The sequence below is a fragment of the Ipomoea triloba genome, chromosome 5 (genome assembly GCF_003576645.1).
Source record: "Ipomoea triloba cultivar NCNSP0323 chromosome 5, ASM357664v1".
Classification (NCBI taxonomy): domain Eukaryota; kingdom Viridiplantae; phylum Streptophyta; class Magnoliopsida; order Solanales; family Convolvulaceae; genus Ipomoea; species Ipomoea triloba.
This window is the reverse complement of record NC_044920.1, coordinates 19,564,973-19,591,206: the sequence shown is the minus strand read 5'-3', so window position 1 is coordinate 19,591,206 and position 26,234 is coordinate 19,564,973. Positions and strand designations below refer to the sequence as shown.

The window sequence follows — 26,234 nt, the reverse complement described above, 5'->3', positions numbered from 1 at the left end:
ATTAGTTTTACATTAGATTATTTAATTTCAAGCTTGGAATCACGGATTGGAGTTCGATTTGTTCTTCATTATTAGTAAAGTTCTCTTCTTCCTTTATTTACTTTGTTTTCAGATTTCTTGCAATATTTATGATGATTTATTATTGCTTTGCTTTGTTACTATGCGTGAGTAGTTAGCTTTTGGGTTTTGGATTAGGGTTCTATTGATATTCTTGATGCTAGGTTTATGATTATTGCATAAAGGGGACAATTTATTAACCCAGGGTTTTTTATGTTTGAATTGGATTATAAATTCCTCTTATTGATAATTGATGCGCAGCTTTTATTGATTTGCTTTGGAGAGGATTTCATCACAACGAAAGTTAGGTGAAAAACTCATCCTAACCAATATCAAACCCAATTTTCCTACTATGAGTATAGAGGTAATTTGGAGGCTTATAATGCATGTGTGTTTCAAGGGTTAGGATTGATGCATAACGAAAGTGGGGCAATCCTACTCTAATCTTTGTTTATTGATTGCGAAAGTAGCTTGAACTTGAATTCTTATGTGCATTGCCAATAATCCCTTAGTTAATTATTTTCCCTAATTCTAAGATTGTTAGTGCATCAAGATAGCAATACCCCTAATCTGGACTCATTCTTTTATCATATAGTTTATCCATATTTTATTTGCATCCTCTTATTTCCATTCCATAATCTAGTTGCTTGGATTCAAGCGAATTCCAATACTTTAGTGCATAGAATTTTACATATCATATAAGTACGTGTCATAGTCCCAATCCTCAGCGCAACGACATTTACACCCTCTTTTTACTATCACCATTTTACACATCAAAATGTAAGAGTCAAACCATGATAACTAAAAATAAACTTTTAAAAAACACACAATATTTGTATATAGGACTAAAACATAAATATAATAACTTTTTAATTAATGATATTCTAATTACCTGGTGCAATATAGCCAATGGACCCATTTTATCCGAGGGTACTACTCTTTTGTGATGAATCTTCAATTGTTCATGAATAAAGTCCTGATAACCCAAAATCTCCAACATGAGCAGTTAAATCTTTGTCAAGAAGAATGTTACTTGTCTTTAGATCACAATGAGTAATAGAAGGCTCACCAATCATTGTGTAGATACTGCAACACTGAAGCTACATCAATTGTAATGTTTAACCTTTGAAGAACAGTCAGAATATTTCTCCCTCTATCATCTGAATGCGAATGTAGCCACGTATCAAGGTCCCCATTCTCCATAAACTTATAAACTAGAGCTTTGAATTCATTACCCATGAAATCAAAGCCTGAGCAGCAAGTCAAAACTGGAACCAGATTTCGATGACGTATATTCCTTAATACTTTAGACTCTGCATGAAAGCTCTTTGAAGCACCCTTCTTTAAAAGATCAAGTACCTTGATTGCAACTACTTATTCATCCCCACCTTGCTGAAAGCTTCCTTTGTAAACAAAGCCAAAGCTTCCCAAACCAATAAAATTTGTTTCATTGAAGCCTTGAGTTGCTCGGTGCAAATATCTATAAGAGATCCTGGAAAGCTTTTCAATATTGTTGGATTTCTCATCAGAGAACTCCTTACTTTTGTCATCCTTCTTGTAATGATGCAATGTTAGAAAGGCAAGGAATGTTAGGAAGGCAAGGAATGATGCAATAATAATCACAAGGTTTGGATGCTTTCTATGTTTTCTTTACTTCATAGGACAAGCATGTAGCTTTAATTCAGGTACACCACCGCAAAGTTTTTTGTTCCCAAGCAATGATATATTTTTTGCCATAGCAAAAATTCCACTTGTGGGCACTTCACCTTCTAGATCATTGAAAGAAATGTTCGAATATTCCAAGAAAGGGAGCTTTTGGAGTTCTCTCGGTATCTCTCTAGTCAACTTGTTGTTTGAGATATCCAAATGCTTAATGCTTTTCAATGAAGCCAAAGAAGGTGGGATTTTTCCTCCAAAGAAGTTAGCATGCATATCAAGATATTCAAGACTCAAACAATCGCCAAGTGATTTGGGAATTTTGCCAAATAACTTGTTTCTTGAGATGTCTAACCAATTTAGTGTTTTCAATCTACCTACAGTAATAGGTAAAGGGCCGGTGAATGAATTAGTAGAGAGGTCAAGGATTACGGACAAAGATGGCAATTCAAAAATTTGCTGAGGAATGGTGCCATTGAATTTGTTGTTGGACAAGTACAATTGATTCAAAATCAAAAAGTTTCCCACATTTGAAGGGATATATTGCCATCTAAATTGTTGTGATCTAGGTAAAGAACAGATAGAGAGGTGAGGTTAAACAGAGAGCATGGACAAAATGAAAGAATCCTAAATCCTAATGGACCTTGGGCAGCAAGATTGGCTACAACGGAACAACCATTCAAAGCCTGAATAGAAGAATTTAGGCACATGAAAGAATCATGAACATACAGAGATTTCCGATACAAGAGATAATCCTAATTAGATCAGGCGAGTATATATAAAATTACAATAATATTCAGAGATGAAGAACACATAACTTAGTGTTACACTTAATATAACCCTTTAGATTACTTAACATGAAATATGTTAACAAATATGCCAAGTACCTTGTAGTCCGGTGGCATCAAACCCTTCCCTTTATACGGGAGGTGGTGGGTTCGAGCCTCAATGCAAGCAATATTAACTCTTGTGCTTTAATAGGTTGAGAAAGTAGTTATTAACATAGACTCTATTGTAATAGAGTTAGTAGTATTCAAAAAAAAAATATTCATTACTAACTAATATGGGCGAAAATATTTTATCCTAGTATCCTCCATATTATCCTAGTTATATATTTACTTATTTTTCAAATTTGATTTAAGTACATAATTTGTGTTCATAAGCACAGAATTTTACAACACAAGATACAGGATCGATCGGAATTAATAACATAAAACACAATTACTAATTTGTTTTAGGTACATAATTCATACTTAAGGTACAAAGTTTCATAATGCTAGACACAAAATGTTACTAACACAAAACACATACACGAACCATAGTGCAATGTGAATCCTAATCTTGGTATAACGAATTAACGATTGACTATACGTTGATGTTAATGTTTACTACGGAGTATAAGATAAGAAGAATGAAGTAAAATGACTAGAAAGAGTAATTTATTTCTTGTTTCCTTTTTTGGTGGGTCAAACCTCTCATTAACACCGAAGCAAGAAAAATATACCATTAGCCTTGCAAAACTAAGGGGACAGCCCCCTTTTCAACAAGAAAATGCCTAGGTCTGAACAAACGATACTCAAGCAAAATAAAATGCCTAAGAGGCCAAGAATACAAAGCACAAAAAACAAGCAAATATAATAATATAAGACCAAAGATAGGCCTAAGCACAAGGAAAACACTCAAGCCACCAAACAGACGCCAGCAACAGGCTGCCACAGATATACTAACACATAAGGCACACAGGCCTCACAATACAACCGGCACATAGGCTGCCACGGATAAAGGCTCACAAGCCATTAAAAAAAAATAAAAAAATCTCACAACATTATGAAATAACCAATACATTAGGCTAACATTGCCCATTTTTCCAGCACAAGTGCATACCACTCAAAAGTTAAAAGCATATATGAGCACATACCATAATAAAAAAGTTACCCATAAGATAGATATGGAATCAATGATCCGAAGGATATATAGAGAGCTTAAATCCACTGCTATGTGCATTTCCCCTTTCATGTTTTAGAATTTCTATATCCCGGGCAGAGTTCACAGCCGCTTTATTGGTGTAAAATAATTCCAACAGCTCAAGGCTATGCACATCAGCAAAGTCAGACGGGACTGCTGTGAGGCCAGCACAGTGCCTGATGATGAGCGTTTTCAGCACCGGAAAGCAACTCTTGGAAGTCGTCCAATGTGCTAAATTGGTCCTTCCAATACGTAAGAATTTGAGGCATCTGAAAACAACGTTTTTGAGTTCCCAAGCCTCCCCCTTGAACGCATATTCCTCCAACTTGAGGACTTCCAGCTCGTTTAGTGCCCCCAGTACACACAAGTCCTTCCACTCAAATGAAGTGTTCGACAAAGTCAGCTTTCTTAACCTTCTTGGAAATTTGTCGGCTCTAGGAAAGCTCCGTAGTAGACTAGCCTGACCATTGATGGTATGTACCAGCAACTTCAGATTTTCAAGATTCCTCAATTTTTGGAGATTGTCGAACAAACTAATTCCTTTCTTGCTCTCCACAACCTCAACTATATTCCCTCGAATTCCCAGCTTCTGAAGATTTGGGGTCTTGTCTAGAATTTCACCTGTGCAGCTTGTAGGGGATATGGTAGAAAGAGTCCTTATATGTGCACTTCCAGAGCTGTTTGTGCTTCTTCTAATTGGAGTGGGCAGATGGACTGGAGTATTACTGAGAACATGCCTTAGCTTTGGCATGCTCCATATGTCTGCCTCAATTTTAAGAGCACTTTGTGTGGTACTGTGGAGTACAAGAGTCTGCAACTGGCTGAGATTTTCGAATTCCACTGGGAGGAGATTGAGATTGAAATAAACAGAGATCCCAAGGTAAGCAAGATGTTGCAGGCGATAAAACTCTTTAGGAACTGGCACTTCGACGGATCTGATATCCAACACCTTCAGATTTGGAAAGGAATTAGGGATGGTTGCCAGTGGCGCTTTGGGAAACTCTAGTGTGTCAGAAGAGAAATATAAGAAAGACTGGACTTGTTCATCAATTGATGATGGCTTGATTATTTCTGATAAATCCTGCAAAACAGATGAATGGACGGATAGGCGGCGATAACCTTTAGTGAATGTACTGTTTGACACTCCTCCAAGCACGTCAAATTCCCGGATGAAATTTTGTTTAGCAGCTTCACGTATGCAGATTGCGTGCAACATTTCATGGATGCTCACCGTTTTAATTCTACCGTCTGCTCTTCTTTTGGATACAATGAGAAGATTCCTTTGAACAAAATCGTTTAGAAACTTCTCAGCAGTGTGTTCCAATTCCCCCTCTGGAATGAACCCTTCAGCCATCCACAAGTGAATCAACTTCCCAGCATCAATTTCAAGTATCATAGGAAAAGCTGCAAGGTATAGGAAGCAATCTTTCAACTGAGAATCCATTAATTCCATTAGTGGATTGTAGTGTTGATTCTCGTAATCTATGCTTGCAAATGGATCTTTCGCTATGCGTCCCCACTCGGTAAGTGTCCTATTTTCACGTAGGACAGGGGTGATCAGAACCACTGCAAGTGGCAGTCTATTACACTTTTTTGCTATGGACCTACCAACAGATTCAAGTGAAGTAAGACACCTTTCATCTCCAAAAACTTTCTTTTTTATCAACTCCCAACATTCAATATTTCTTAAAAACTTTAGTTGATGAGGGATACTGTTAAGGAATTGAAGGGAGAAAAAATGCTTAAACTGTTATTTTATCATGCTAACTAATACATCTCTATTTATACACATGAGTGAAAGACAATTCTGCACTAAAAAGTCTAAAAGAAACTGTTGCCTAACAAACCAAATAAGGCTGCTGCCTAACATGTTGTTGACTGACAAATGGTGCTGCCTAACATTGCACTAACATAATAACAAACTAAATAAGGCTGCTGGTCTGCTGTCCAAAATATGAAATATTTCAACACTCCCCCTCAAGCTGGAGCATATAAATCAAATGCTCCTAGCTTGCTAGAAATGAACTCAATCCTAGGTCCACGGAGAGACTTGGTGAGAACATCAGCAAGTTGATCATTTGACCCAACAAAAGTGGTAACAATATCTCCGGATGCAACCTTCTCTCGTATAAAATGACAATCAACCTCAATATGTTTGGTTCTTTCATGAAAAACAGGATTAGATGCAATGTGCAGCGCTGCTTGATTATCACAAATTAATTTCATGGGACTGGGCTTATAGAATTTGAGTTCTATAAGAAGTTGCTTAACCCAAATTAGCTCACATATCCCAAGTGCCATTGCTCGGTATTCTGCTTCTGCGCTTGAGCGTGCAACTACATTTTGTTTCTTACTTTTCCAAGAAACAAGATTACCTCCAAATAGAACACAATATCCTGATGTTGATCTCCTATCCCATGGGCATCCAGCCCAATCTGCATCTGTATAGCCAACAATTTCTGTGTGTCCATGATCTTTGTAGAGCAATCCTGTACCTGGAGATCTTTTCACATACCTCAATATTCTGATGGCTGCATCCCAATGACTTTGACATGGCTCTTGCAAAAATTGGCTAACTACACTTACAGCAAAAGAGATATCTGGCCGAGTGATAGTTAAGTATAGTAGCTTACCAACTAATCTTCGATACTTGCTTGGATCGGATAAGAGCTCCCCCTGTCTTGGAAGAAGTTTGACATTTGGATCCATAGGTGTGTCAATTGGTTTGCAACTTGTCATTCCTGTTTCTTCAAGAATATCCAAAACGTATTTCCGTTGAGACACATAGATACCTTGCTCGGATTGAGCAACTTCAATTCCAAGAAAATACTTCAATTTTCCAAGATCTTTTGTCTCAAAATGTTGAAACAGATGTTTCTTAAGCTGATTTATTCCTTCACTATCATTCCCTGTAATGACAATATCATCAACATAAACAACAAGATATATGCTTTGTCCAAGTGTGTGTTTATAGAAGACAGAGTGATCGGCTTTGCTTTGAATCATGCCAAATCATTGGACAACATCTCTAAATCTCCCAAACCAGGCACGTGGAGATTGCTTCAACCCATATAGAGAGCGTTTAAGACGGCAAACAAGATTAGCTCCTGTCTTAGCCACAAATCCAGGGGGTTGCTCCATATATACTTCCTCATTCAAATCACCATGTAAGAATGCATTCTTTATATCCAACTGATACAGTGGCCAATGACGATTGGCTGCAATTGAGAATAAGAGGCGGATAGAAGTAATCTTGGCTACCGGTGAGAAGGTGTCCGTGTAATCAATGCCAAAAACTTGTGTGTATCCTTTAGCAACAAGTTGAGCTTTAAGTCTATCAATTTGTCCATCTGGACCAACTTTCACATTATATACCCATCTACAACCAACCACAGATTTACCTGGAGGTAAAGGTACTAACTCCCAAGTTCCAGAAGAATGGAGTGCTTCCATTTCATCAACCATTGCCTGAGTCCACCCTGGATGAGTTAATGCTTCCTTGACATTGTTTGGAACAAAAACAGTTGACAAACTAGTAATGAAGGCACAATATGATGGAGACAAACGTTTATGTGAAAGGAAATTATAGATAGGATAAGGATTTCGAGTAGATCTGTTACCTACTCGACTGGCAATGGGAGAATCTGTTATGATATTTTGGGCCGTATCAGTGGGCAACGCTGGTGTGGGACATGAATCAACCAAGCATTCATCCTCTTGAGAACCTTGACGATTGCGCCGCTGGTAGGTATACAAGAAAGGTGAGTTCCGTCTTTCTTGTATGGTTGACATTGGTGCAGTTGTTTCAGCTATATTGGGAGACACAGGCTCTGTGAAATTAGGAACAGGAACAATTTCTGTGGCTTCAAGTGGTTCCCATAAAAAATCAGATTCATCAACTGGAGTGGAGGAGAAAAAAGGTGTAGTTTCAAAAAATGTGACATCAAAGGAAGTATAGAAACGATGTGTTTTAGGACAATAACACCTAAAACCTTTTTGGAGGCGAGAGTACCCAATGAACACACATTTTATGGCCTTGGCATCAAGTTTGTCTCGTCCTGGGGTGGAGTCATGGACGAAGCAGGTACACCCGAAAATTCGTAATGGAAGTTTGTGGAGTGGTTCCTGTGGGAGTAAAAGATTAAGAGGAATTTTCCCTTGTAACACAGAAGATGGAATTCGATTTATGAGGTGACAGGAGTGAAGTATAGCATCTCCCCAAAATCTTTTAGGAACCTTGTGATGAATGAGTAAAGTGCGGGCAGTGTCAACAAGATGACGTATCTTCCGTTCAGCAACTCCATTTTGCTGAGGGGTCCTTGCACATGAAGATTCATGAAGTATTCCATGTGTGGAAAAAAAAGAAGTAAAAGAGTCAGAGAAATATTCTCTGGCATTGTCACTTCGTAGAACTTTGAGAGAAACTCCAAATTGATTCATGACTTCATTGTAGAATGTTTTGAACACATCAAATAGTTCAAAACGGTTTTTCATTAGAAAGACCCAACTGCATCGAGAAAAATCATCAATGAAAACGACAAAATACAAGAACCCTAAGGTGGTTGAAACACGACATGGTCCCCAAACATCAGAGTGAACTAAAGAAAAAGGTGTACTGGCCCTTCTATTCACTCTACTAGGATATGAGGCTCTTGAGTGTTTCCCAAGTTGACAAAACTCACATTCTATGTTCTTTAAATCTGACAAGCCAGGAACAAGTTGTTTTAATTTATTAATATTGGGATCCCCAAGGCGACAATGGCTAAGGAGAGGTGAAACAGTAGCGGCGCAAGCTGTGTTGGTATTGGTAGAGCCTAAAAGATGGTAGAGTCCTTGTGATTCATGTCCCGTACCAAGCATTTCCCTTGTTTGTCAGTCCTGAATAACCACGGAATCAGAAGAAAAGGTAACAAGGCAATTAAGAGAGTGAGTAAGCTGATGGATTGAAATCAAGTTGAAAGGACAACCGGGAATGTAAAGAACATGTTCTAGAGAAAAAGAATGGATAGTGACTTTTCCAATTCCCTTAGCTTTCCCTTTTGATCCATCACCAAAAGTAACAGATGGAAGAGAATCAGAGAAATCAATTTTGGAGAAAAACGAGGGATTACCAGATATGTGATCGGTGGCCCCGGAGTCCAAAAACCAAACAGAGTTTGATTGTGAAGCAAGAGCAATGTGGGTGCTGTCTGGAGAAATGGTTGTTTTGGCGGCCTTTAATTGCAAGAATTCTGCATACTCATCCTTTGAGATAACTTGTGTATCTGAATTCGCAGACTGAGCTATATTCACCATAGTTGGTTTTCCATGAAGTTTCCAGCAAACCTCACGAGTGTGCCCTTGTTTGTTACAGAAGTCACAAAAACGGGTAGAATTTCGTCCTCCGCCTCGGCCACCTCGATTGCTTCCTCGACCTCTTCCTCTATTGTAACTTTGAGTAGTGAGAGCAGAATGATCGACAAGGGTTGATGTGTTCCCTCTATGGATGGAGGAGACTTGAAGAAGTCTTTTGAACATTTCTTTGGTATTTGGAACAGCTCCATCTCCAAGTATACTATTTCGAACTTGCTCAAATTCTGGTTCAAGTTTGGCAAGTGTGAGAACAACAAAAAACTTGTCTCGTTGAGTAAGTTGCTCTTCAGGTGATCCTCCAATAGGCATGAGTTTGTTGAATTCAGCCATGAGTCCTTGGATTTTCCCCAAAAATTTTTCCATGGACATTTCTGACTTCTTGACACTTAGTATTTCACTGACAATGAAATAAAAATGAGAGATGTCGTTTGTATAAAGAGATTGAGCCTGTTTCCATATAGAAAAACAGGTTCTGAAAGGTCTAAACATGGGGATTAAATCAGAAAAACAGGTTCTGAAAGGTCTAAACATGGGGATTAAATCCGGGGCAAGAGATTGCCATAATAGACTGCAAAGTTGAGCATCAACTCTCAGAGATTGCCATAATAGACTGCAAAGTTGAGCATCAACTCTCTTCCAAATATCCTTTTCATGGCAAAGTTGAGCATCAACTCTCTTCCAAATATCCTTTTCATGCTGAATTTCTTCTGCTGTAGTAGTGAGGTGGTCAACCACTCCTTGACCCATAAACTATAGTTCTACTACTGATGCCCAATCTTGATAATTTTGGGAACCAATGAGTCTTTCACTGGTGATAGTTAAACTCCCAGAAAGATTTGGAACGTAGACTTTAGGTTGAACTTGGAGAGATTTAGGTTGAACTTGGAGAGAAGGTTGGACTGGAAGAGGAGTATTTTGGACACTATCAATAATTTTCTCATCTGCCATATTGATAAATCAAATGTGAGAAAATCAGGATAGTGTCGCAGCAAAGGGATAGACCGATCTGAGAACTTTACTGAAAAAGTTTGCCGGAAAAAGTGTGTAGCAGCAGTTTGGAGTCAGTTTGGAGTGACTAAAAAGTGTGTAGCAGCAGTTTGGAGTCAGTTTGGAGTGACTCCAACAAAAGTAGCAGCAGTTTGGAGTCAGTTTGGAGTGACTCCAACAAAATACAAGGCAGTTTGGAGTCAGTTTGGAGTGACTCCAACAAAATACAAGAATCCTGAGCTTCAGTTTGGAGTGACTCCAACAAAATACAAGAATCCTGAGCTTCTAGAATGACACTATCCAACAAAATACAAGAATCCTGAGCTTCTAGAATGACACTATATCTTCAAATTTATGAAAAACTTATATTGGGAAGCTGTGTTTGAATTTTTCAGTTTGTATGAACAGTAATTTACTGTTCATACGAAGAAAGAAGAAGAAAATCAGGCCAAAGGACATGGCTCTGATACCATGTTAAGGAATTGAAGGGAGAAAAAATGCTTAAACTGTTATTTTATCATGCTAACTAATACATCTCTATTTATACACATGAGTGAAAGACAATTCTGCACTAAAAAGTCTAAAAGAAACTGCTGCCTAACAAACCAAATAAGGCTGCTGCCTAACATGTTGTTGACTGACAAATGGTGCTGCCTAACATTGCACTAACATAATAACAAACTAAATAAGGCTGCTGGTCTGCTGCCTAAACGGCTGCTGGTCTGCTGTCCAAAATATGAAATATTTCAACAGATACCAGTAGAATCAACATGTGAAGCCACACTACAGTATCGAGTAGTTACCAAGATTCTATTACCTTTTGTATTGTCCGGAAAAGCAATCTTCAAACACTCCCAATCATGCTTTGTACACACATCATCCAATACAATGAAGTACTTTCCACCCTCCAAAAAACTTTTTATTTGCTCAGCTAAGTTTTCGTCAGACATATCAGAAAAGTCTTTAATTCTCTTAGTGAAGTGGCTCAAAATGTCAAGAAATATTTGCTTTCGGTTACAAACTCTCGAAACATAAACCCAAAGGCGAGTGAAGAACTCATACTGAAGATCACCATCATTGAACAACATTTTGGCAAGTGTAGTTTTGCCAACTCCTACCATCCCCACAATTGAGATAACTGTCAATTTCATTGATTCTCTATAGAGACGGTCCTTTATAATTTTCACCTCATTATCAAATCCCACCACATTTTCTTCTTCTACCATTGGAGCCATCTTTATTAACTGTAAAAATAAGATCATGAAACAATCATAATTGTGAAAGTCTACTCCAATTATAAATGTTAAGTGTATTAACATTTTATACCTTTAAGCTTATTATTACTTTAAAATATACAAATTAAATTACTCCAACATATTACCATGTTTAATTTCAAAAGTTCTTGTCAAGGATGGGAGATGAACAAGATAGAACAAAAAAAACAAAAAGAAAAAAAAAACAAACAAAACAAAAGAGGTAGGGACTTTCATAAATGTTGATAAAGGGTGGAAAACAATTTGTTCTTTTGACATACATTAAAATCAATTTTATATATACATACATACATAAATTCATAAAGTTTGTATTATTTATGAAATTGACCGGGCCTTTTATTTCCTTATGTACGGATCAAATTGGTCCACACTTCTCTGAGTAGCCTAGTTCTCATTTGTTCTTGATTATATATATATATATAGGGAAGGGTTCAAGTGCGGGATTGCTCCCAGGTAAAAAATAGGGTTAGATCTGAGCCATTGATCAAATCTAAACTGTTATAAGGTATATTCATCACATATGGTATCCTATATATTAGGAAAGTTGGAAACTAGGGTTTTGAGGTTACCATACAGAATGTCCTCCAAAGTCATATATATAGGATGGTGTACTCTCCTCAAAACTGCGTGAGACAGAGAGCTGCCAGTCAAGGTATTCTCCTAAAACCTTTGAACATGGTATCAGAGCCTAGGTTATAAACACGAAAATTTTTTTTCGCTCCGCTGTCATCACCGCCCACCCAGGAAGGTTCGCCGGCCGCCGGCGACCCAGTCTGCCAAGTTCGCCGCCGTTCTGCCCGGCGAGTACGCCTCACGCGCCGCCGTCACTGCCGCCACGCGCCGGAGCGTGCGCCACCTCCGGCTGCCGGACTGTAAGCTTAATGACTCTAATTACTTAGAGTGGTCTCTGGTCATTAAGCTTTATCTCACTAGTTTGGATAGAACAGACCACATCACTGAGACCAAAGAGGATGCTAATTGGGTGAAGGATGATGCCCGTTTGATCTTACAAATTCGTAATTCTATAGATGAGGGTATTCTTGGGTTTGTTAGTCATTGTTCTTCTGTTAAAGCATTGATGGATTATTTGGAATACTTGTACTCTGGGAAGGGGAATATCACTCGTATGTATGATGTTTGCAAATCTTTTTACCGTGCCGAGAAGCAAAATTTGTCTCTTACTGCTTACTTTATGAAATTTAAGAAAACATATGAGGCCCTTAATAAACTCATGTCATTCACTGCTGACATTAAAGAGCAACAAAAGCAACGTGAACAATTGGCTGTTATGAGTTTTTTGGCAGGCCTTCCTTCTGAGTTTGACACAGCTAGGTCCACAATTCTTAGTACATCTGAAATCCCTACCCTAGCTGATGTCTTCCCTCGCTTGATTCGATCCGAGCAGTCCAAGATACCCGAAGTTCCCATCCCACCTAATAGTGCTCTTGTTAGTCGTAATCCTCACAATGGGAATGGTGGCAATTCCCAAGGGCACACTTCCGGTCATCCTCACAGTGGGAACAATGGATATTCCCAGGGGCGTACTTCCACCATTGTGTGTCACTATTGTCAAAAGCCAGGGCATATAAGGAGGGACTGTCGGAAGTTGCAAAAGGATCGTAGAAATTCTTCTGCCAATGTTGCATCTACACCTGAGGCACCTTCCAAGACTATCATGGTCTCTGCTGATGAGTTTGCCAAGTTTTCTCAATACCAAGACTCTTTGAAGCATTCATCCTCTTCGGTCACTGCAATTGCTGACTCAGGTAACCCGACCTCTTGTCTTCTCTCATCATCATCCAAATGGGTTATAGACTCGGGTGCCACAGACCATATGACAGGTAATTCGAGTTTATTTTCCTCCATTTCTTCTTCTCCACATAGTTCCCCTGTCACCTTAGCGGATGGGTCCACTTCCCATGTACTTGGGTCTGGCTCCATTACGCCAATCCCCACACTTCCCTTACAGTCTGTCTTGCACCTCCCTAATTTCTCGTTTAATTTGATTTCGGTCAGCCAGCTTACCCGTGCTTTAAACTGTTCTGTTACGTTCTTCTCTGATCATTGTCTGTTTCAGGATCTTATGACGAAGAGGGTTATTGGTGAGGGGCGTGAGTCTGGTAGATGCTCATTGTCGTTTGGGGCATCCTTCCCTCCCGTTGTTGAAGAAATTGTGTCCACAGTTTCATAGTTTACCATTTTTACATTGTGAGTCGTGTGAGTTTTCTAAGCACCTTCGTGTGCATTTGAGTCCTAGAGTTAGCAAACGTGTGTCTACTTTGTTTGAGTTAGTACATTCAGATGTTTGGGGTCCGTGTTCTGTGACTTCTAAACTTGGCTATAAGTATTTTGTTACCTTTGTTGATGATTTCTCTCGAATGACATGGTTATATTTAATGAAATCTCGTTCTGAATTGTTTGATGTGTTTCGTGGATTCTGTGCTGAAATTAAAACTCAATTTGATGTTCATGTCAAAATATTACGCAGTGACAATGCTAAAGAGTATTTCTCGTACCCCTTTTCCTCTTATATGCATGGCATGGGTATGTTGCATCAATCTTCTTGTGTTGACACACCTTCCCAAAATGGGGTAGTTGAGCGCAAGAATCGACATTTGCTTGAAACTGCAAGGGCCTTATTGTTTCAAAGGGGGGTTCCTAAGCAGTTTTGGGCTGATGCCGTTTCCACTGCCTGCTTCTTAATCAATCGCATGCCCTCTGTGGTTTTGGATGGGAAAACTCCGTATAATATTCTGTGTCCATCACAACCTTTGTTTTATATTGACCCCCGTATATTTGGTTGTGTATGTTCTGTTCGAGATGTCCGTCCTAACCTCACCAAGCTTGATCCAAAGTCTCTGAAGTGTGTGTTTCTTGGTTATTCTCGTGTGCAAAAGGGGTACAGGTGTTACTCTCCAGAGCTTGGCAGGTACCTTGTTCCTATTGATGTCACTTTTCACGAGGATGTTCCTTTCTTTCCTTCTTCTCCGGATGCCATTGGTCAGGGGGAGGATGAGGGGGATGACATCTTGATGTATAGAGTCACGACATCTGTCCCTATGCCTGTTCCTACTCCTCCAGTTTTACAAGTCTATTCTCGTCGGCCTCGGCCTGCTGCTCCCGTTCCTGCTTTGCCTCAAGCTCCTCTTCCTGCCTCGGTACCTACTCCGATACCACCTCTAAGTCAGTTGATCCAATGTTGAATGATACCCTTCCTATTGCTGTTCGAAAAGGTAAACGCAGTTGCACTTATCCTATATCCTCTTTTGCATCATATGCTCAGTTGTCCTCTGTCTCCTGTTCTTTTGTTGCTTCCCTTGATTCCGTGTCCATTCCTAAAACTGTTAAGGAAGCCTTGTCTCATCCTGGGTGGCGTACTGTTATGATTGAAGAGATGAATGCTTTGGATCACAATGATACTTGGGAGTTGGTTGCCATGCTTGCAAGTAAGAGGCCTATTGGTTGTAAGTGGGTGTTTGCTGTCAAGGTAAATTCTGATGGGTCTGTTGCTAGATTGAAAGCCCGTCTTGTGGCTAAAGGATATGCCCAAACCTATGGGGTTGATTATTCTGACACTTTTTCTCCTGTGGCTAAGCTTACTTCTGTCAGGTTACTCATTTCAATGGTAGCCATTAAAGATTGGCCACTGCATCAGCTTGATATCAAGAATGCCTTTTTGCATGGGGATCTTCATGAAGAAGTGTACATGGAGCAACCTCCTGGGTTTGTTGCTCAGGGGGAGTCTGGGAAAGTATGCCGACTTCGAAGATCATTGTATGGACTGAAACAAAGCCAGCGAGCATGGTTTGGAAAGTTTAGTCAAGCAGTGGAGAGCTTTGGGATGATAAAAAGTAAATCGGATCACTCAATGTTCTACAAGTGGTCCAAAACAGGCATAATCTGGTTAGTGGTCTATGTGGATGACATTGTCATTACAGGGAGTGACACCGAAGGAATTTCATCTCTTAAGTCATTCCTTCATAGTCAATTTCAAACAAAGGATTTGGGACCACTAAAGTACTTCCTGGGTATTGAAGTCATGAGGAATAAAACTGGTATATTACTGTCTCAACGAAAATATGTACTTGACTTACTGTCTGAAACAGGGAAACTAGGGTCTAAACCATGCAATACTCCTATGATACCAAACATGCAATTGTCAAAGGAGGGGGAGTTGTTTGAAGATCCTGAGAGGTATAGGAGATTAGTTGGGAAGTTGAACTACTTGACAGTAACTCGTCCAGATATTGCATATCCTGTGAGTGTTTTGAGCCAATATATGGCATCTCCAACTGTTGAGCATTGGGCAGCTGTAGAACACATCTTGAGTTATTTGAAGGGAGCTCCAGGGCATGGAATTTTGTATAAAAATCATGGGCACACTAAGATCGAGCATGGAATTTTGTATAAAAATCATGGGCACACTAAGATCGAGTGTTTTACTTTGTATAAAAATCATGGGCACACTAAGATCGAGTGTTTTACTGATGCTGATTGGGCAGGATCCAAAGAGGATCGTAGATCAACAACTGGATATTGTGGTTTCTTTGGAGGTAATTTGGTTTCGTGGAAAAGTAAGAAACAAAATGTGGTTTCTCGTTCGAGTGCAGAGTCTGAATATAGGGCAATGGCACAATCAACATGTGAAGTGATGTGGATAAACAACCTTCTGAGTGAGGCTGGTTTTAAAGCTCCAATCCCTACAAAAGTATGGTGTGATAACCAAGCTGCTCTGCATATTGCATCAAACCCAATGTTTCATGAACGAACGAAGCATATAGAGATTGACTGTCATTTTGTTCGTGAGAAGATACAACAAGGGTTAATTTCCACTGGATTTGTAAAGACTGGAGAACAACTCGGGGATTTATTCACGAAGGCCCTAACTGGGACACGAGTTAGTTATCTGTGTAACAAGTTGGGCATGATTAATATCTTTGCTCCAACTTGAGGGGGAGTGTTATAAGGTATATTCATCACATATGGTATCCTATATATTAGGAAAGTTGGAAACTAGGGTTTTGAGGTTACCATACAGAATGTCCTCCAAAGTCATATATATAGGATGGTGTACTCTCCTCAAAACTGCGTGAGACAGAGAGCTGCCAGTCAAGGTATTCTCCTAAAACCTTTGAACATAAACCAATGCCTCAAATCAATGAAAATTAATATCTAAAAAAAAACGCACGTCCTCCATTAATGCTCTCATCTGAGAGTCTGACAACCTAAAGGAATTCATGAAATTGTTTATAAAATTAATAAAAAATTTATTTTATTTTATTTTTTCAGGAAAAACAAAGCACCTTAAAGAAGGAAAACAAACCACGCACCTAAAGGTTTAAAATTGCGCACCTTAAGTACACAAACCACGCACCTTAACAAAAAAAGCCACGCACTTTAAGTTTCAACAATTGACTCACTTTAAACACAAAAATCACGCACCTTAAGAAGTAAAACCACGCACCTTAGGAAGGAAATTCACGCACCTTAAATTTGACCTAAATGCAAAAAGACCAAATTGCTACCACGCGTTTTAATTTTTAAATCACTGTTAATCCAGAATGTTGATTTAGGCAAGATCAATGGCTCAAATTTAACCGCGCCTGAGACCATCAACCGCACAGGAATCCATTTATATATATGTATATATATGTATATATATGTATATGTATATATATGTATATATATGTATATGTATATGTATATATATGTATATGTATATGTATATATATGTATATGTATATGTATATATGTATATGTATATGTATATATATATATACACACACATATATACATACATACGGGTTGTGGATAAATCCAAGTATTGTTGTGGATATTCATTTTAAAATAATTCCTCTGTAATATAAACAACTGACAGATTTTAAGAATAATAGAAATAACGTACATATGTTGCATTGATAACTTTTTATTGCATAAGAGTAATATAAAAAAGTTAAATTACTTATAATATTTCATTCAAAAACTATTTTAATTTTTAATAAGGTAGATAACATTTTGAAATGTATTTAAAGAAAACAAAGACATGAACATGAAAACATAATAATAGAAAGTGTAAGATAATTACAGTTGGTGGTGGCAAAATNTGGAATTTTGTATAAAAATCATGGGCACACTAAGATCGAGTGTTTTACTGATGCTGATTGGGCAGGATCCAAAGAGGATCGTAGATCAACAACTGGATATTGTGGTTTCTTTGGAGGTAATTTGGTTTCGTGGAAAAGTAAGAAACAAAATGTGGTTTCTCGTTCGAGTGCAGAGTCTGAATATAGGGCAATGGCACAATCAACATGTGAAGTGATGTGGATAAACAACCTTCTGAGTGAGGCTGGTTTTAAAGCTCCAATCCCTACAAAAGTATGGTGTGATAACCAAGCTGCTCTGCATATTGCATCAAACCCAATGTTTCATGAACGAACGAAGCATATAGAGATTGACTGTCATTTTGTTCGTGAGAAGATACAACAAGGGTTAATTTCCACTGGATTTGTAAAGACTGGAGAACAACTCGGGGATTTATTCACGAAGGCCCTAACTGGGACACGAGTTAGTTATCTGTGTAACAAGTTGGGCATGATTAATATCTTTGCTCCAACTTGAGGGGGAGTGTTATAAGGTATATTCATCACATATGGTATCCTATATATTAGGAAAGTTGGAAACTAGGGTTTTGAGGTTACCATACAGAATGTCCTCCAAAGTCATATATATAGGATGGTGTACTCTCCTCAAAACTGCGTGAGACAGAGAGCTGCCAGTCAAGGTATTCTCCTAAAACCTTTGAACATAAACCAATGCCTCAAATCAATGAAAATTAATATCTAAAAAAAAACGCACGTCCTCCATTAATGCTCTCATCTGAGAGTCTGACAACCTAAAGGAATTCATGAAATTGTTTATAAAATTAATAAAAAATTTATTTTATTTTATTTTTTCAGGAAAAACAAAGCACCTTAAAGAAGGAAAACAAACCACGCACCTAAAGGTTTAAAATTGCGCACCTTAAGTACACAAACCACGCACCTTAACAAAAAAAGCCACGCACTTTAAGTTTCAACAATTGACTCACTTTAAACACAAAAATCACGCACCTTAAGAAGTAAAACCACGCACCTTAGGAAGGAAATTCACGCACCTTAAATTTGACCTAAATGCAAAAAGACCAAATTGCTACCACGCGTTTTAATTTTTAAATCACTGTTAATCCAGAATGTTGATTTAGGCAAGATCAATGGCTCAAATTTAACCGCGCCTGAGACCATCAACCGCACAGGAATCCATTTATATATATGTATATATATGTATATATATGTATATGTATATATATGTATATATATGTATATGTATATGTATATATATGTATATGTATATGTATATATATGTATATGTATATGTATATATGTATATGTATATGTATATATATATATACACACACATATATACATACATACGGGTTGTGGATAAATCCAAGTATTGTTGTGGATATTCATTTTAAAATAATTCCTCTGTAATATAAACAACTGACAGATTTTAAGAATAATAGAAATAACGTACATATGTTGCATTGATAACTTTTTATTGCATAAGAGTAATATAAAAAAGTTAAATTACTTATAATATTTCATTCAAAAACTATTTTAATTTTTAATAAGGTAGATAACATTTTGAAATGTATTTAAAGAAAACAAAGACATGAACATGAAAACATAATAATAGAAAGTGTAAGATAATTACAGTTGGTGGTGGCAAAATAGAGGAGCTAGCGAGGTCGAATCCACTAGTGTTGACATTCTCCACGGCATGTGCCTTTTGCATGAGAAAAAAAAAAAGTTATACAACAATATTAAAAGAGCAAAGTTCAATATTGTTAATTTCAAATTTTGTCTCTAATTATGGTAGTATTTTTATACTCCAAGTGATAGTATTTTGTCTATATAATATCTTATTTTGGTAGAACCTACAAATTTAAGAAAATTTAGCATAAAATGAGTATATTTGACAGAGCTTATTTAGGACTTATAACTTATTTTTAAGTTACAAATAAGCCATGTTTGGTGAAATGAAGGGTAGTAACTTAAAATAAAGCTTATTTTAAAACTCTATCCAAGTATTCTTTCAAAAATAAACACTTGAATTTTATTTTTATTTTTTTTTTTGTATTTTTATCCTTATTGTTAAAAAAAATAAAAATAAAAAAAAATAAAAAAAACCACACACACCTCCCAATTAAAACTCTAGTCTCTTCAGCTTTTTTTTTTTCCTTAAATTTTAATGCTTTACCACCCCCACCCCCCTCATTCTCTCTCAAACAATAATAGATAATATATTTGTAATATAAAAAATTGTTTAATTTGCTTCATCATTTTACATAATTCTAAATCTTTCATTTTTTTTTCTTTTGTATAATTTTATGTTCTCTCATTATAAATAATATGTTTTCAATTGCATTGCAAGTATGAAGTATGTGTTTAATTTTATCAATAATAATATTGATGATGATGATATGCAGACTTTTTTTTTTTGAGTACTACTGACCCTGTTACAGGGTAGTATCTGTTCATGAGGCTCGAACCCACTCCCATCATCCATGTGAGAGTGTTAACCGGGACATCGGATGTCACTAGACCACAAGGTCTTTGGCATATGCAGACCTATTTAATTTTGAATATATATATAATATCAACTTACTCAACAATTAATTTTACCAAACACTTTTAATCACAACGAGTTAACTTTACAGTTCTCTACATTATAACTTTTCAGCTTTTAGATAAGTTTTTAGCTAGAATTACCAAATAGAGCCAATATAGCATTTATAAAAATTCTAGCATACCATTAAGTGTCAAGGTCATGCGATAACACAGCATTTAGAAAAGCAAACCAAATTTGATTCTCCCCTGCAGTTTTTTCAATTGAATCCAAAGCACGTCTTGATTGCATAAATTTCACAAATTATTTTTTATGGTGTTTTAGACAGCTAGAAGTTCTCACCAGAATAATAAATGGGAAAGATAAAAACATACCGTTGCAGGCGTCGCTTCTGATGGAAGAGAGGTGATGAAGAGGTCGAATCCTTTGGTTGTGGCATCTTTCTTACTTTGTCTTAGGTTATATACCTTTCTTGCGGAATGAACTGCCTTTTCACTGACATGATACAATTCAATGACTGTAAGGCTGTGTACATCAACAAAGGCATATGGGATTTCTTCTAAGTAAGAGCAATTTCTGAGGATTAGATTTTCTAAAACTGGAAAGTTATTCTTCTCAGCTTTCCATGTTACCAGATTCGTTCTTCCAATGCGTAGATACTGGAGTTGTTTGAAGACGACTTTATCCTTTAGATTCCAAAGCTCCCCTATGAAGGCATTATGATCCAACTTGAGCACTTGAAGCTCCTCCAGCAATCCCAATATTATCATACCATTCCAATCAAATTGTGTGTTGGACAAGGTCAACTTTCTTAGTTTAGGAGGAAACACTTCTAGCTTTGGGACCTTTAGCATTTTGTCCGACTGGCCACGGAGATTCAAGTTTTCAAGGACATCCAACATTTGAAGATTGTTGAACAAACAAATTCCTTGCATTTCTTCTAGAAGCTCTACTAAGTCCCCACAAACGCCCAATTTTTGGAGCTTGGGAGTCTTAATGAAAATCTCTTTCCTACAGCTTGCTGGTGATATTGTAGAAAGCGTGCGGATGTCTGTATTTCTGTAGCCACTTTTGCTTTCTTTTTGAGGAGATGGCAATTGAGTAGAAGTGTTAGTATGCACATGCCTTAGCTTTTCCATGTTCCATATGCCTCCATCGATTTCTAGTGTACTGATAAGTGCAAAAGATGTCATCTTTATAAGGTTGTTATCGGATCGTCTAGTGCACAATTCGTAGCTTTTGTGTTTGATTTGTCCCTTTATTGCGTTAGAATGATTGACATTGCTACTAGACTCCGTTCCACGCTTGGCTAATTGTTTTGTAGGTAAAAAATGTGCAAAAAGGGCAGGAGTTGACAACATTTCAGATAAGTGAAGAACGAACCAAAGTTGGAGCAAAAAAAATAGGCTAGGACTGCAGTGGACGCGCAGTGGACGCCCAGTGGACGCGCGTCCACCCGTGCGTCCACCCATGCGTCCAGGCCTGCGTCCGAAATTATGCTTGCAGAAGTTTGGCAGCNTTGATAAGTGCAAAAGATGTCATCTTTATAAGGTTGTTATCGGATCGTCTAGTGCACAATTCGTAGCTTTTGTGTTTGATTTGTCCCTTTATTGCGTTAGAATGATTGACATTGCTACTAGACTCCGTTCCACGCTTGGCTAATTGTTTTGTAGGTAAAAAATGTGCAAAAAGGGCAGGAGTTGACAACATTTCAGATAAGTGAAGAACGAACCAAAGTTGGAGCAAAAAAAATAGGCTAGGACTGCAGTGGACGCGCAGTGGACGCCCAGTGGACGCGCGTCCACCCGTGCGTCCACCCATGCGTCCAGGCCTGCGTCCGAAATTATGCTTGCAGAAGTTTGGCAGCAGAACAGCAGTCTGCTGTGGACGCGCAGTGGACGCGCGCGTCCACCCGGGCGTCCATCAGAACGCTCGCAGAAGTTGAAGTCTGGACGCATTTATCGCAGTGGACGCGCCAGTGGACGCGCGTCCACCCGTGCGTCCAGCGCGGAAAATTGGCGGTTGGGCGAGATTTAAAAGGGGAATTGAGCCATTTTTCAGGGAATCCATCACACTTCAGTTTTAGATCTCTTTAGAATATTTCTCTCTCTAGGATTAGCCTAGAGAGATCTCCCCCAATTCACTCCACATTCCCAATTCACTCCACATTGCAATTCTTAGTTTAGATTAGAATTAGAGAAGAATTCCATTGTTGCAAGATTGTGATCTACATTCAAGTTCAAGATTAAAGTTCAATTTCAAGTTCAAGTTCAAATTCAAAGTTCAATAGCTAAGTCTTCCTTTTAATTTCTTGTCATTACTTTTGCCTTTTGCTATTTCAATTTCAAGTATGATTAGATAGATCTTTGTGGATTTGGATTGAGCAATGTTGTATGGATATTCTTGAGCTTTGAATTGATCAATTAGGTTTTGCAATTGCTTTGATTATGAGTTTGATTGTGTGAATGGTGATCTTCTTTGACTCTTGTGTGGGAATGATCAACCTATATGAGAGGTGTTTGGAGAAGGAGTCTCACCTACGAGAGTAGGGATACTCCTTAGCCTAGCCTAGCACGTTTCCTTCCCACCTTTGAGAAAAGGGGGATTGGAAGGCAAATAGCACACCATGTGTTCGATAATTTGCCTCACCTAGCCTAGTTGCCATGAGAATGGGACTATGGACTAGATGATAGGCCAATGACCACGAGAGTGGCGTTGACATAGTTGGCTTGCCTCATTTTCATTATCTAAGTGTTGCTAGCCTAGTATCTTAGGAAATCAAGGATACCTATATGAGTTGCAATATCCAAATCCTCCTTTCCACTTAATTGTTTCCTTTGTTTGTTCCTTATTTTCCTTATGTTTCATGCAAATCCTCCTTTCCACTTAATTGTTTCCTTTGTTTGTTCCTTATTTTCCTTATGTTTCATGCACCTTTCTTACCTATGTTTGGGTTAGCTTCCAAACACTAAACACTCTTGTGCTTAATCCCCTTACCGCTTGAATTCCCTCCTTGCCATCCTTTGAGAACGATACTCGGGAACTTCTTCCCGTTTTACCACCTATTACTTTCCATCCACCGCGAAAACTACACCCTTCATGTACTTTCTGTGGTTTTAAATACAAGAGTTTGCAACTCACGAAGATTTTTGAATCTTTTGGGGAGGAATTTGAGGTTGGTTGTGATAGCAAGATATTTGAGAAGATAGAGGCTAAAGAGCTCATCAGGCAATGAGTTAAGCTTGAGGGATTCAATATCCAACACCCTAAGAAGAGGGAAGGCATTTGGGATAGTTCTTAATTGCTCTTGATTTAATTGAACGTCACTCTTTTCCAATGATGACACCAACAAAGAATGGACATGTTCACCAGATGGATATGGACTCTTCTTTTTGTTGTAGTAATTGAGGAAATAACAAGATGGATTCTTTTCCACATTAGATATGTTGGGAGTAGAGGAGTGGTAACAAAGACGACGAAGCGAAGTTGTATTCACATCTAATCTTTTTCCTCCATCCATTATGTGGAACAGATTCTTCTTCCCAGCCTCACTTTTGCAAAATTCATACAATGAGTCATGGATGCGACATGTTTTGATTTGACCATCTGCTTTCTTTTGCATTACTACCACAAGATTCCTAACAACAAGATCCTTCAACTAAAGTGTATCCCCATTCATCTATCGTCGGAATGAATTCTTCTGCAATCCACAAATGAATCAACTTCGAAGTAGCAATCTCATGTCCCATGGGAAAATATGCAAAATACAAGAAGCAATCTCGCAGCTTCTCATGAGGCAAATGGTTATAACTCAACATTACAAGTTTGTGGTAGCTTTGGTCTTTTCGATTAATTTCTAGAAAAGGATTTTCAGCCACTCGTTTCCAATCAGTATGAGTTCTAGTTTTCTGCAGGATACCAGCCACCACCACTAGAGCAAGTGGGAGTCCATTGCATCTTTTTGCTATTTCTTCCCCAAGAGTTTTCAATGAGTCATTACAACATCCCTCTTTTCCAAAAATATTCATTTCCAGTATCCTCCAACTTACATCAGGGTCTAACGGTTCTAAAATATGGGGCTTCCCAATAGAATCAACCACATTATGGAATCGTGTGGTTACCAAGACTCTGCTTCCTTGAGAGTTGTTAGGGAATGCAACTTTTAAAGAATCCAAATCCTTTTTTTCCCATATATCATCCAATACAATTAAGTATCTTTTATCCTTTAAGAGATCCTTTATTCTTTTTTTCAACTGATCTTCAGTTACCTTGCTAAAGTCCTCTGCACGCTTGGTAATTTGACAAAGAATCTCGATGAACTTTTGTCTCCTATCAAAGCTTTGTGAAACATGAACCCAAATGGGATGTACGAATTTGTTGAGAATGTTGGGGTCTTTAAAGATCTGGTAAGCAAATGTAGTTTTTCCTGTTCCAGGAATCCCAACAATTGGGATGAAAACAATATTGTTGGATGGTTCAATGAGACGAGCCTTTATAGTCGTCAAATCATCTTCAAAGCCTATTACATAATCTTCCTCAACTATTGGTTGATCCTTAACAATCAAAATAATAACCAGTATAGTAATAATTAAAAGCCATACTAATCAAGTACTATGTGAGAAAAATAAAGAGTTAAAATCACTCTCCAAAGATTCAACTACTTTGAAGTTTGAACAGTTCTAGTTTTGCTACTTGTTAAATGTGATGCAATATGCCAATATCTATATTACTCGCATAATTAATCCGGTTCACATAAACTTTTCATTGTTATTTTTCATACCCATATTAGATATTTTTGTTAACAAACTATTAAACACATCATATATAGTACGTTTTTTTTCTATGCAGACCCAAGTTTAATTTTTCCTCCCAGTAAATCCAAATGACAAATTATTCGGGATTTATAATTTTTAGAACCAAAGTTCAATATAAAATTAGATGGTTAAAAGCAAAGCATGGGCAACTTACCTATCAATTCCAATATTGATGCAACCAATTATGATAAAGTAATTTTAAAAATGATGATAAGTTAGGAATAGTTTTTTGTGGTACCTGGAGAGGTTTCAGGCCATTATTGTCTTGTGCATTGTTTTTGTAGCTCACGAGGGATACAAGGTCTTTTTCGTGGACTTGGAAAAGTGCATTCACCTTTGTTCTAATGGACCGGATCTCATTCGCGCAGACATTGGTATTTTCACAAACTGGAAATGGAATAAAATCCAAACATTTTGCCAAAGCATTGTCTTCATGCTTTTTGTTCAAAGCAATGTACTTGGCAATTGCATCCTGGGCTTCATTCACAACAGCCCGGAATTTTTTCACTACTACTTTCACAACTTGGAGTTGGTTGGCCCTTGGGTTCATGGAAGCATCCACGAGCCGGGCGTTAAAGGTTTCAATGTCGGAGGTTAGATCCTGTATCGCAGAACCTATGCCACGAACCAGGTCTATATTGGCTGCTACAGTTTGGACCAGCTTGTAAACTGCCTTGGATGCCACATCCTCTACCACATTGTCCAACACTCGCACCATTGCTCTGTCTGTCTCTCTCTCTCTACTGTCAAGAAACATGAAATGCGAATACAATTTTTTTAGGGAAAAGGGTCAAATAAGACCCCAAACTTTACACTGAAGTGCAATTAAGATATCGAACACCGCAGTTATTCACCGCAAAAAAGTTTCCCACATTTGAAGGGATATTATTGCCGTCTAAATTGTTGTGATCTAGGTAAAAGGTAGAGATCGACGTGAGGTTAAACATAGTTACATAGAAGATGGTATGGTATGTCTCCAATGAACCGGTTATGATCTAATCCCAATCCCTGTAGTCTTTTCAAGTAACCTATATTCTCAATAATACATGGGAAGGGGAAACAATTATAGTATATATTTTTAGAATACAGTCTTAATACAAGTCCTTGAGGGAATTCATCTATAAATATAATATAATAAATCTATAAATATTAAATAATAAATAACACAGGTGAACACACTACACGCAAATTATATCGTGGACCGCGGTCCACAATGGATTGTGGATCGCGTATCAAAACGACGTCGTTTTGATTAATAAAAACAGACAGATGAAACGTCCTCCCTTTCGCGCTATTCACTTTCAGTTCATATACACTGCAGTTACATTTCAACACAACTGAAATTACATTTGAACACAAATGTAGTTACTTCACTCTTTTTTTGCAGTACGTGTTGAAGCTCAACAGCAATGTGGCCCTGCAAATACCAATCGAATTAGGAATGAATTAGAAGTTCTTAATT

At 37.8% G+C, this 26,234-nt stretch overlaps 3 protein-coding genes across 3 annotated transcripts; all 3 read right to left on the bottom strand.

Annotated features, from left to right (window-relative positions):
* Positions 1–1,122: 1,122 nt before the first annotated feature.
* Positions 1,123–1,989, bottom strand: LOC116020357 (probable LRR receptor-like serine/threonine-protein kinase At3g47570). Its single transcript, XM_031260835.1, has 2 exons — positions 1,824–1,989; positions 1,123–1,307 (listed from the first exon to the last, which is right to left on the bottom strand). The coding sequence occupies exons 1-2, from the start codon at positions 1,987–1,989 to the stop codon at positions 1,123–1,125; spliced, it is 351 nt and encodes a 116-aa protein (XP_031116695.1).
* Positions 1,990–3,535: 1,546 nt separating this feature from the next.
* Positions 3,536–23,613, bottom strand: LOC116019512 (putative late blight resistance protein homolog R1A-3). Its single transcript, XM_031259753.1, has 5 exons — positions 23,060–23,613; positions 20,333–21,125; positions 19,044–19,115; positions 10,771–11,261; positions 3,536–5,387 (listed from the first exon to the last, which is right to left on the bottom strand). Exons 1-5 carry the CDS (start codon positions 23,578–23,580, stop codon positions 3,668–3,670), a joined length of 3,597 nt encoding a protein of 1,198 aa, XP_031115613.1. The 5' UTR covers positions 23,581–23,613; the 3' UTR covers positions 3,536–3,667.
* LOC116020356 (putative disease resistance RPP13-like protein 3) lies at positions 23,597–25,596 on the bottom strand. The gene is made up of 2 exons (XM_031260833.1): positions 25,011–25,596; positions 23,597–24,511 (listed from the first exon to the last, which is right to left on the bottom strand). The coding sequence occupies exons 1-2, from the start codon at positions 25,527–25,529 to the stop codon at positions 23,597–23,599; spliced, it is 1,434 nt and encodes a 477-aa protein (XP_031116693.1). The 5' UTR covers positions 25,530–25,596.
* Between the last annotated feature and the right edge of the window lie 638 nt (positions 25,597–26,234).